The sequence below is a fragment of the Lipotes vexillifer genome, unplaced genomic scaffold (genome assembly GCF_000442215.2).
Source record: "Lipotes vexillifer unplaced genomic scaffold, Lipotes_vexillifer_v1.1 scaffold916, whole genome shotgun sequence".
NCBI classification, from domain to species: domain Eukaryota; kingdom Metazoa; phylum Chordata; class Mammalia; order Artiodactyla; family Lipotidae; genus Lipotes; species Lipotes vexillifer.
The window spans coordinates 2780603-2791573 of record NW_006798383.1 but is presented as its reverse complement, the minus strand read 5'-3'; the positions used below and the strand labels follow the sequence as shown (position 1 = coordinate 2791573).

Below are 10971 nucleotides of genomic sequence, written 5' to 3'. Positions count from 1 at the left end.
TTCCCTACTTCCTTGCTCCAGTGTTAACCTCCTCTTGGAGCTGCCATGGGCACAGTAAAGGTAGCCCCAGGAAGGTGTGAGTACATTCTGGTCATTTCACAGCTGGGGTGCTGGAGTACTATGTCTGTCTCTCCCAGCTTTACATCCCCTATCTCCAACAGGGCAGCAGCGCCAGGCAAGAAGGGGTAAAAAGCTCTTTATTTGAAGCTCCAGGGTAGGGCAGGGCACTGGCCTCTCAGCCGAGGCCCCCACAGTTCAGTTTCCCTACGGTTCACAGTGAAGCCCCGCCACACAGTCCAGCTGTGCCCATCGGCAGGCGGGTCAGACCTGCAGGTTGACAAAGGGTGCAAAGCCTGCCATGTCCTGTAGCAGCACCAGGGCCTGATGCAGCGGAGGCTCCACATCGATGTCCACGCCGCGCTTCCGCAAACGGCTTAGGCTGGGCTCGGCCACATGGTGGCAGTGCCTCACCCGCAGCGAGCGCAGCACGGGGCAGTACTCGGCCAGCGTCCTGGGGGAGGAGCCGGGTGAGGTGAGGGGCGTGAAGCCGCTACACCCACGGTGGGGGAGCCGGCAAAGCCCCTGTCTCCCTCCAGTTCGGGGCATACTTCTTCCCTCCGTACAGAAGGGAGGAGACCCGATTTGGGGTCATAACACTTAATGCGTCCAGTGAACCAGAGACTTCCTGTCTCTGAAACAGGGAACCTGCTTCTCAGCTGTGCCCAGGATTGCAAGGTTTTCCCCTTGTTGAAGAACAGCCAGAAATCTGACTTGTACTCTGTATGTGAAATCTCCCAATGTGTAAATACTGGTTCAAAAAAGTTTTTAAACTGTGGGCTCTCTGGCCTAGGCATTCCTAGAGGCCCTTCCTGTTCAGAATGGGGGTGCCGTGGTAGCAGGAAGATACAGAAACCCCAGTTCTGCCTTTCAACAACTACAGCCCGCCCCGACCCCCAGAGGCTAATTGATTGCCCTCCTCCCATACCACCGACCCCAGGCCCAGGCACCTGACACCGTCGCTTCCGACCCGGAGGCAGCCGGTTAGGTCGAGGTGCTGGAGTTCCGGGCAGTTGCGAGCCAACTCCTGGACGGCGACGTCCCCCACATTGGCGTTGACCGCCAGCGAGAGGCTGCGAAGGCCTGCGCCGCGCCTCTGCGCCAGGTACACGATGGCCTCATCCTTGAGCTGTCGGCAGGCGGTGAGGTCCAGTTCCTCAAGGGCCGGACAGCGGTCAGCGAGGCCGCGCAGCGCCAGCCCATCTACCCAGTCACAGTGCGCGAGCGAAAGGCGCTGCAGGCGGGGGCAGCCCTCGGCCAGCGCCCCCAGCGCGCGGCGGCTCAGTTGCCCGCAGCCGGCCAGCGCCACACTCCGCAGCTGGGGATTCCGCGCCAGCACCGGCACCAGATCCTCGTCCGACAGCCATTCGTGACACGGCGCCAGCGCCAGCTCCTGCAGCCCCTCGGCGTCCCGCAGCAGCCAGGCCAATGCGGCCTGCGGGATCTGCGGACCCACCTACGGGCGGAGAAGCACCTCGACTCTCAGCTGGTTCCGGGGGCGGACGCTGCCTACCCGTCCCTGAGGAGTGCTTTCCTGGCAGCAGGTCGCCCTCGGGGCTTGCCACCTGACCTCCCAAGAGAGACCCTACGCGCCCTCTGAATTGATTCCCGGTACTCGCCCTTTGAGAGTACTTCTCGCTGCGTGGATCGCTTCCAGGTCATTCCTAGAGGCCCAAGGCGGATTCCGAAGGGTAGACAGCGGAGCTGGGGGCTGGAGGTTCAGGGCTGGGGACAGGGGGTTGGAGGCGGGGCTGGAGCCGGGGCGGGGGCAGTATCCAGAAGGGGGTGGGGCTCCGGCCCCAGGCTTACCTGAGCGGCGTCGAAGCGGCGCAGCCCGGCCAGGTGCAGCTGCACTAGCGCCCGGAAGGCCCGACTGACGCGCTGCAGCCGGAGCAGCTGGCGCAGCGGCACACGGCTCAGGACGTGTGGGAGCAGAACGTCTTCCCAGGGCAGGTCCAGGAGCCTGCGGGCAAAGGGGCGTTGGCGGCGGCGTCATCGGGTTGCTGTTACCTGCGAGTCCGCCTCCGTTATGCTCCTAAGCCCCGGCTCCTAAAAGCGACCCCCAGACCCGGCTCTGGTTCAGCTCCCCTCCCCCAGGCCTTTTTTCCCTCTCTCGGCCTCTCCGGTTCTCGGTACCTGACGGCTCCGGGCTCTTGCTCCCCTCCGGACTGCTCCATCTGTGGCTCCATCGGTTGTCTACTGCGCGTGCGCAGTAAGGTTTTCTTGCTTTGGCCTGGAGCGGCCGCAGCGAACCCGCCTACTTTGGCTGTAGAAACAGACCGATTCAATCGAGTGCCGACTCACTGAGGATCCTGTCTGAAAGTGTTCCGGATGGATCCCGAAACTAGAGGCGAAACAGGCCGGTGGTGTAAAGTTAGACCTCGCCTTCTCCGCTACAGGGCTTGAGCCCCGAGGCTGAAGAATGCGATGGTGCAGCAGAGACTGGCTTTTTTCGTTTTGGGCCAGTGGCCGCCTCAAAGTGAAGTGATGGGAGGAGCAGGCAAAGACAAACGTATAAGGGGCGGGGCCAGGACTGTTAAGGTTCTGGGCCTATTTTCTCTGCCCTCTGATGGCGTTTAGCGAGTTTGAAAAATGGGGAAAAACTGTCCAGGATCTTATTGCCTGGCACGTAGTAGATACCCAAGAATTGCTGAATGAATTGAATGAGGAAAGCTAGAATTTTCCTTCCTTCATCAAGCAAACTTGCCCAAACCTCCCATCCCTGGTTAATTGTGAAGTACAGAGCTATCCAACCCCTTCCATTCTCGGAAAATTTGTAACGGGTTTACACCTTGGAGGGAGAAATGTAGGGTCGAGAAGGACTGTATCTCCAACTGGGTCCCTTTCCTTTACCCAGGAGGTCTAGAGTCCTGAGAAGAATAAGTGATCAGGTCAGCCCGCCAGGAATACTGCTTATCGGTTGGCCTGGGGGTTTAGTTGTGGGGTCTGGGGCTGGGCCCGCCCTGGGGCAGTAATCCGCCCCCCCCCGTGACGGTAGGGGGGGATGGGTGAGAAGGTGCCCACCCCCAGGGAGAACCAAGTTGGCCCTGGAACTGGGGGACAGCATGCTCTTACAGTCACGTTTAGGAGGAAGAGAGGGAAAAGAGGGACCACCTGCTAGGGGAAGAGGTGAGAGGGAACAGGAGATGGAGACACGGGAAGGTCAAGGGCCCACCAAGTCCCTTTCCCGGTCCAGCTGTCCCCACCCCCCCCCCCCCCCCCCCCGCCCCAGCAGGGTTGCACTTTCCCGTCGTGCAACCCTTTCACCTGCCTCTTCATAACGAAAAATTCTTCCCATCCATTATCAGGGCTTCGGCACCTCTGCAAGGTGGGCATGTCTGTTCCGTCACTCCACTTTGAAGATGAAACCGAGGCCCTGGAGACGCAGCACCTTGTCCGGGGTCAAGCGAGTCGGGATAAAGAACTCAGGCATCCTGGTTTTCCCAAAATCCCTTTCACACTCCTCCACCCTCCCTCACCCCACCCCCACTCCCATGATGCGAGAAGGGAGTAAACAGCAGCGGGGAAAGACCAAGGAGGGTCAGTTTGGGTGAGGGACTTGCTCCCTTTTCCTCCGCCTGCTTGGGGAAGGGTAGCTGGGAGGACAGATCTGTGCTCGAGTCAAGTGGGCGCGCACCACCGCGGGCCGCGCGCCTCCTCCCCATCCCAGCGTTGTTCCCGCTTCTGCGCCTGCGCAGTGTGACAAATCTGGCGCTGTCCCCTTCAGCACCACGCCGAGCCCGCGCAGCCCCTCCCCGCGGTGAGCCCCGCGCACCCCCGCCTCGCAAGTTCTTGCGCCCCCTGACCACTCGAACAGACCCCTTCTTCCTTCCGAGGTCACCACTTGCCTGCCCTGGAGTTCCCAAGGAGAGCAGTTGCCCTAGTAACTTTAGCGGTGCTTTCTTAAAATAGCCGGGCCCGCTTCTACCTTGGCCAAGGACACAAGGGTTGCCTGTCTCCCACTTCCTCTAGTTCAAGCGTCATTCCGTCTAACCTCTTACCAGACGGGCAGGATGCCTAACTCAGGCAGCAAGGAAGTTCTTTTTGAAGTCTGACTAACATCCCTTCTGCTGCATCCTGAGCGAGTGGTCAGGGTTGTGTCTCCTGAGTCCTAGTCTTAGAACATCCGGAGGGTTTGAGGCAGTGCTCCCTAGATCTTTCTTCCATAAACTGATGGTCTCCTGGATTTAGGGGGCGGGTCCAGTCTACACCCGTACCGTGTGCTGGCGCGGCCGCGTGCTCGTGGGGGCGGGAGCGCATGTGGCATGTAACAGGTCATGTGGCAACCTCCTAGGGACACGCGTGGGGTCTGGAGCGGGACACGCGTGTGCAGCTGGGTCCTGCGTGCGGCTCGGGGTGGTGGAAGAGAGGGACGTGGACACGATTGGGGTGGGTCATGTGAGGGTCTGAAGAACAGACCAGAGGTTCCATACGTCCTCCCCCTCCTCAGGGGCGGGTCTCAGGTTGGCGGGATTGCCCAGCGGGGACCTAGCGTCGAGAAGGGGGGCCAGCCTCCGGGGCTCAGGGCCCCGGGAAAGGGCGGGGTGGGGGGGAGGATTAGCTCTGAGCCGCGCGTAGGGGGGAAGGAGGGACTGAGAGGCGGGCGGGCCTGGAGCAAGCGGGAGCAAGCGGGAGTCGCGCTGCCTTCACAGCTGAGCTGGGCCCAGCCTCTCCCCTGCCTCTCCTCGGCCCCAGCTCCAGGCGAGCAGCGGTGAGTACTGAGGCGGCTCGAGTCCAGGGCTGCACTGGGGGTGCGCTGGGCCCCGATTGAGCTTCAGAAACCTGCCTGGCAGGGTTGCTGCTCCTGACCCTTGCCCCTACCCTGCATTGCCACCAGGGGCCCCTTTACCCCTTTATGGTCCTTCCTGGGTTGGACAAGATCTGTCATACGCCTGGGGGGTGGGGGGAGAGATGGGGAGAGGGTCTGGTTCAGCCTTCACCCTGCCCCCACCCCAGAGACCAGTGACTGGTGGGGGTTGGGGGAGAGGGTGTATGTCCCTGTTTACAGATGTGTGTGAGGATGCATCTGTATGTGTGTGACTGTGGCCAGTAAGTGTCTGTGAGTGTCTGATATGCCTGTGTCTCTAATGTGCCTTGGAAAATGAGGACCTGTGTGTATATTTGGGTATCTCTTTGTGTGTTCCTGTTTGATTGCAGTGTGTGTGTAAAACAAGCATGTGCCTTTCCATTACACACATATTTGTTATGACTGTGAGAGTGTATGAGGGTGTGTCTTTGAGCAGTGTGTGTGTGTGCCTGTGTCTGTGTGTGCTGGAGGGTGTTGTCTATGAATGTGTTAGCTGTGTACCGATATTATTTGTCCTTATGTGTGTGTGTGCATGAGTATGTGTACCTGTATGGAGAACAAGAAGGTCCCTTTCCCATTCAGCATGTATGTAGTAGAGGAGGAGCCTCTGTTCAGGCCTTTCTCTTCCCTTTCACCTATGCCTCTCAGCCCCTCATGTCCCTGTATACCACCCCCATTCTTCCTCCCTCTCCTTCCAGAAGGCCTGAGTTCTCTCCCCCTGAGTGAGGGGCTTCTATAGAGAGACTGTGGAAGGTCCATGGCTGGACGATGGTGATGGCTGGCTGGGTACTTCTGGTCCTGAGGGTGGGGCAGCAGTCTTCCCCCGCCCCCACCAGAAGTAGCTCCAAAATGCCACAGGAACTCTGAGCTCACTCCACTTCTGAAATACCTTCCCCTCTCCTCCCAGGGTGATGCTTAGAGCCCCCAGGCAGAAAGGAGAGGAGCCAGGGGCCCACTGGGGGTACAGTTCTTTCCTCTTCAGGCCTCCATGGAAGTAGCCCCAGCAGGAAGACTGATCACCACCCCCAGGGGTGGGATCAATGATGCCATAGTCCCGGCGTGGGCTAGACCCCTGGTGCTCAGTGACCCCAGCCGGCTTTCCCTTCCCTGTCTCTGCTCTCCTGTCCACCCGACTCCCCGGCAGTTCACCCCCTCCTCCCCTTCCTCTCTTGCAGGCCTGTCTGAAGAGTATGCTGCCCCCTCACTCCCCACCTGGCCTGGCCATCCCTGCCCCCCCAGCCTGACCCCCGGCCCCAGCATGGCCCAGGGTGCCATGCGCTTCTGCTCGGAAGGCGACTGTGCCATCTCCCCGCCACGATGCCCACGCCGCTGGCTCCCCGAAGGCCCAGTGCCCCAGAGCCCCCCGGCCAGCACGTATGGCAGCACAGGCTCCCTACTACGGCGGGTGGCAGGTCCAAGTCCCCGAGGCCGGGAACTTGGACGTGTGACAGCACCCTGTACACCCCTGCGTGGCCCCCCTTCACCCCGTGTTGCTCCCTCACCCTGGGCACCCTCTTCACCCACTGGGCAGCCCCCACCAGGGGCCCGGAGCTCTGTGGTCATATTCCGCTTTGTGGAGAAGTCCAGCGTGAGGCCACTGAATGGGCTACCTTCTCCCGGAGGCTTGAGTCGGAGCTGGGACCTGGGTGGGGTCTCTCCTCCCAGTTCCACCCCAGCCCTTGGTCCTGGCTCCAACCGAAAGCTGCGGCTAGAAGCATCCACATCAGACCCACTCCCAGCTGGAGGAGGCTCAACTCTGCCTGGCGGCCAGGGCCTTTTACACGGGCCACCAGCTCAACCTCAGGTCGGAGCAGACGGTCTTTACTCCTCTCTCCCCAATGGGTTGGGGGGACCCTCTGAGCACCTGGCCACATTATTCCGAGGACCTGCTGACACTGGACTCCTTAACCAGGTATGTGATCTCCCTTGGGCTCCCTGGAACCCCAGAGACCCAGCAAAGGCCAAGGCTTGTCTTCTTGGTGGTCTTGGGCCTAACAGCTCTTCACTCTGAATCCTTCAATCTGTGCTAAATCTGCCTCTTTCTTGCCCTCTTTGTTTGTCCTTATGTCTCTGCACCTCTGTCCCTGTATGTTTTTCTTTCTGTGTTTCTGTCCCATGTTCTTGTGTCTTTGTGTGTCTGGCTTTATCTCTGGGTGCCTGTGTCTATGTCTCCCTCCTTGGCTTAGGGGGACACCTGGTCCTCACCCAGAGAAGTCTCCTCTCGTGCCCAGAGAATCGCTCGAGCCAAATGGGAATTCTTCTATGGCTCTTTGGACTCCCCCAGCTCAGGTAAGGCCTGGGACTGAGGCAAGGGGAACAGGACAGGGCCTTTTCCACAGCAGCCATGGCGGGCTAGGGAGCCTTCCTTTAAACCTCCCCCTATTCTTTCCTGGGCTTCTGAGTCAGCTAATGCCTCTCTAGGCCTCAGTCTATCCATCTGTGTTATGATAGGGGGTTGGGGGATGGCAGCTAGGTTGGGCACTTGGAGGAAGCTGGGTAGTGGAGGGAGGGGGTGGCAGGATGTCAAGGGTCATTCCTTGGAGTAGAAAAGAGGCTGGTCTCCCTCAGGACCCTCAAAGCTGTTTGATAAGAACTTGATTTGAAATGAGTTCCACTGGCACCAGGAACAAGCTGAGTTTGTAGCAGGAGGAATGGCGGCTAGACAGTGAAAGAACTTCCTGCCAGTTTGAGGCAGTGGGGGAGAGTTCCTTCTGAGAACAGAATCAGGACAGGGAGCTGACCTGAATAACCTCCTGACCGGGATGCCTGTGCACACTGCAGGTGCTAAGCCCCCAGAGCAGGCCCCCCCATCTCCACCTGGGGTGGGCTCAGGGCAGGGCTCTGGGGTGGCTGTGGGGCGAGCAGCCAAGTACTCCGAGACGGACCTGGACACAGTGCCCCTGAGGTGCTACCGCGAGACCGACATCGATGAGGTGCTGGCTGAGCGGGAAGAGGCTGACTCGGCCATCGAGAGTCAGCCCAGCTCTGAGGGCCCGCCTGGCACTGCCCGCCCACCTGCCCCACGTCCCGGCCCATGCCTTGGCCCTCGTTCCAGCCTGGGCAGTGGCAATGAGGACGAGGATGAGGCAGGTGGGGAAGAGGATGTGGACGACGAGGTGTTTGAGGCCTCAGAAGGGGCCCGGTGAGTGGGGGAGTGGGAGAGGAAAGTGGCTTGCTCCTTCCCACTGGCCCAGAGCCAGAGCTGGGCTCAAAGGGATGGGAATAGAGACAAGGGTGGGGCCGGGAATGTCAGGACAAAGCGGTGTGCTGATAGGGCGCTGTACTGAGGCCTGGCAGGGTGCGGGGGCTGTGGGGACCGTCAGCAAGAGCCCAGGAGGGTAGAGGGGCAGCCAGGATAGAGGAGGAAAGGGGTTCTATTGAGAGCCAGGGGCAGAGTGACAGGCCGAGGTCAGAATCAAGCCTGGGGGCACGGGAGCATCAGGCTAGATCCTGGATCCCAGCAGGAGAACGTGGCGTGTAGGGGCCTTCCTCTCTGCCTCACACCCCACTGCAGCCTGGAGCCTCACCTTCTTTTCCTAAGATGTTGCCAGAAATAGAAATGGGATGGCAGGAGGGGAGAGGATCAGGGAGAAGGAGAGGAAGGGAGATTAACAGGGAGTGAGAGAGGAAGGGGACTGGGCGTCGGGCATGCGTAGGGCTGGGGTGCCCCAGGGTCACTGAATAGCTTGGCAAACCTGTGGTGGGGACCCCGTACCCGGGTGGCTCTTTTCGGGGGCTGGGAGCCTGTGAAAAGGGGATGATAGTCCCCTTCACAGAGTCGGTATGAAAGTTCAATGAAATGCTACCCGAGAGCTGTCCTGTAGGCCCTGATCAGAGATTCTGCTCCCTGCCCCTGCAGGCCAGGCACCCGAATGCCTCACTCCGGGCCTCTCAAGTCGCCTCTGCCCTTTCTACCTGGGACCAGCCCCTTGGCTGATGGGCCCGACTCTTTCAGTTGTGTGTTTGAAGCCATCTTGGAGTCACACCGGGCCAAGGGCACCTCCTACACCAGCCTCGCCTCGCTGGAGGCCCTGGCCTCCCCTGGCCCAACCCAGAGCCCCTTCTTCACCTTTGAGCTGCCTCCCCAGCCCCCTGCCCCCAGGCCTGACCCACCTGCTCCTGCCCCACTTGCCCCTCTCGAACCGGATTCTGGTACCAGCTCTGCTGCTGATGGGCCTTGGACACAGAGAGGGGAGGAAGAGGAGGCAGAGGCTGGAGCCAAGCAGGCCCCAAGGAGGGAGCCCCCTAGTCCCTGCCGCTCAGAAGACAGCTATGGGCTGGGGGCAGCTCCCCTGGGCAGGTGAGTGATTCCTCTGGGTCCTCAGACTTGAGGCCCCAGGGCCCCAGGAACAGTTGCTCTAAGGGGCAGAGCCTGAGTGTGAAGATGTAGCTTGTATTCCGGACCCCTGACAGGAGTGCTTAGGGGACACAGATGTGTTTTCTCATTTGGAGGTCTACTTCCATTGGCTGTGAGTGGGAGCCCCTCACAGCCCGCCGCCTTGGTCTCAGACCCAGTGACTTGCGAAACCATGGTTTAGGATTGAAGGGTCCCTAGAGGACACCCTCCTCTTTCTCTAGAAGGGCCCTTCCCTCCCCAGACAGAGCCCTAACCTGCTTAGAATTCTTCTGATCTTACCCTCAGCCAGCCTGGAGGTTTCTCCCAAAGATGCAGCCACCAGCTTCTCCTTTTGCTTCCCTCCCATGTCACCTCCCCCCTGCAATCTAGGGTCTCTCACCCTTCTCCAGGAAGTCCTTTCACCAGTCTAACCTTTCTGCTCTCCCCTCTGCCAGCTACCCCCTCAGTCCCTGAAGCCATGGCAACAGGAGGGGGTGGCCAGGGAGACAGGGTTGCCTAGCAACTAGGAGTTTCTGGCCTCTGTCTCTGGGGTGACAGGTGGTTTTGTGAGTAGAGCAGCTGGGGTGGGAAAGGAAGGCAGAAGGAGACAGGGGATGACGAATTCACTCTGACCCCCAATACCCTCTACCCCAGAGCCTGCTTCTTTGAGGGTGTAAGAGAAGCACCAGAGGAGGCTCCTCTCCCTAAAAGGCGGGAAGAGGAAAGACATAGGAGCAGGAAAGTGTCCCTGCTGCCTTCACATCTTTGTCTGACCCTCCACTGTTCCTCCCTAGCAGTCCATCTATCCTATCTTTGCCCATACTCTCAGACACAGAGGACTCTGTCCTGAGTAGGTCCAGTGTGGGAATGGGGAATCTATGTCTAATAGCAAACTTAGGGAGCTTTGGGGAAAGCAGCCAGGATGTGGGTTAGATTTGAGGCAGGACTTCCACAGAGAGGTGGTAATGATGGAGTAGGCTGATGGAATGAATCTCCTTCTCTGGAGAAAAGAAAAATGCCTTCCCCATGTCCCAATCTTCCCTCCTCTGTCTACTGGGTCTGGAGGCAGAGGAAGGATCTGGATGGCCCCCGAGGGCTTGCCCCACCTCTGAGCTGGTGTTCTACCCTGGCAGTGAACCGCCCCTGAGCCAGCTCGTGTCTGATTCGGACTCAGAGCTGGACAGCACAGAGCGGCTGGCCCTGGGAAGCACAGACACCTTGTCCAATGGGCAGAAAGCAGACCTGGAGGCTGCGCAGCGCCTAGCTAAGAGGCTGTACCGACTAGACGGCTTCAGGAAGGCGGATGTGGCCCGGCACCTGGGCAAGAAGTAAAGGCACTGGGCTGGGATTGAGAATGGGGGGAGAAGGGATGCATCCTGTGGGCAGCACCTCCACATCCCCTGTATCTAATACCCCCAGGTCTCTAGGTAAACCCCACCTGGCCCCTTGACACTCCCCCTTGAGACTCCACCTGTGTCTCTGCCCTGCCCACAGCAATGACTTCAGCAAACTTGTGGCTGGAGAGTACCTGAAGTTCTTTGTCTTCACGGGCATGACTCTGGACCAAGCTCTCAGGTGGGTGTCCAGCCTTTTGAGGGCAGTGCCTGCTCTCCAGGCCTGGTGTGCAGGGCCTCAGTTATGCCTCCTCTGAGCCCCGTGACTCCCCTAAACTGCCCTGAAGCCACCCTTTCCCAAGCTGTCTGGGCATGGCCAAGAGCCAGGGCTGCCTGGTAAGGGGACCTTGGGTAGGGGTGACATGTCCGCTCTTACC

General features: G+C 59.8%; 2 protein-coding genes across 3 annotated transcripts in view; one reads left to right on the top strand and one right to left on the bottom strand.

Moving 5' to 3' along the window:
- Positions 1-182: 182 nt before the first annotated feature.
- On the bottom strand, positions 183-3050 carry FBXL15 (F-box and leucine rich repeat protein 15). The gene is made up of 4 exons (XM_007470403.1): positions 2194-3050; positions 1867-2020; positions 1008-1513; positions 183-511 (listed from the first exon to the last, which is right to left on the bottom strand). The coding sequence occupies exons 1-4, from the start codon at positions 2244-2246 to the stop codon at positions 322-324; spliced, it is 903 nt and encodes a 300-aa protein (XP_007470465.1). The 5' UTR covers positions 2247-3050; the 3' UTR covers positions 183-321.
- A 506-nt stretch (positions 3051-3556) lies between these two features.
- The window catches only part of PSD (pleckstrin and Sec7 domain containing), a 16590-nt gene continuing 9175 nt past the window's right edge, over positions 3557-10971 (top strand). The window contains exons 1-8 of one of the 2 annotated variants that reach the window (XM_007470401.1): positions 3557-3607; positions 4710-4768; positions 6040-6776; positions 7051-7153; positions 7646-8006; positions 8724-9164; positions 10334-10528; positions 10695-10775. In XM_007470401.1, coding sequence (XP_007470463.1) covers positions 6123-6776; positions 7051-7153; positions 7646-8006; positions 8724-9164; positions 10334-10528; positions 10695-10775 — 1835 coding nt within the window. In that variant the 5' untranslated portion in view covers positions 3557-3607; positions 4710-4768; positions 6040-6122. Of the gene's footprint in view, positions 3608-3745; positions 3818-4709; positions 4769-6039; positions 6777-7050; positions 7154-7645; positions 8007-8723; positions 9165-10333; positions 10529-10694; positions 10776-10971 lie in introns of those variants that run through there. The other variant, XM_007470402.1, reaches the window with a different exon arrangement.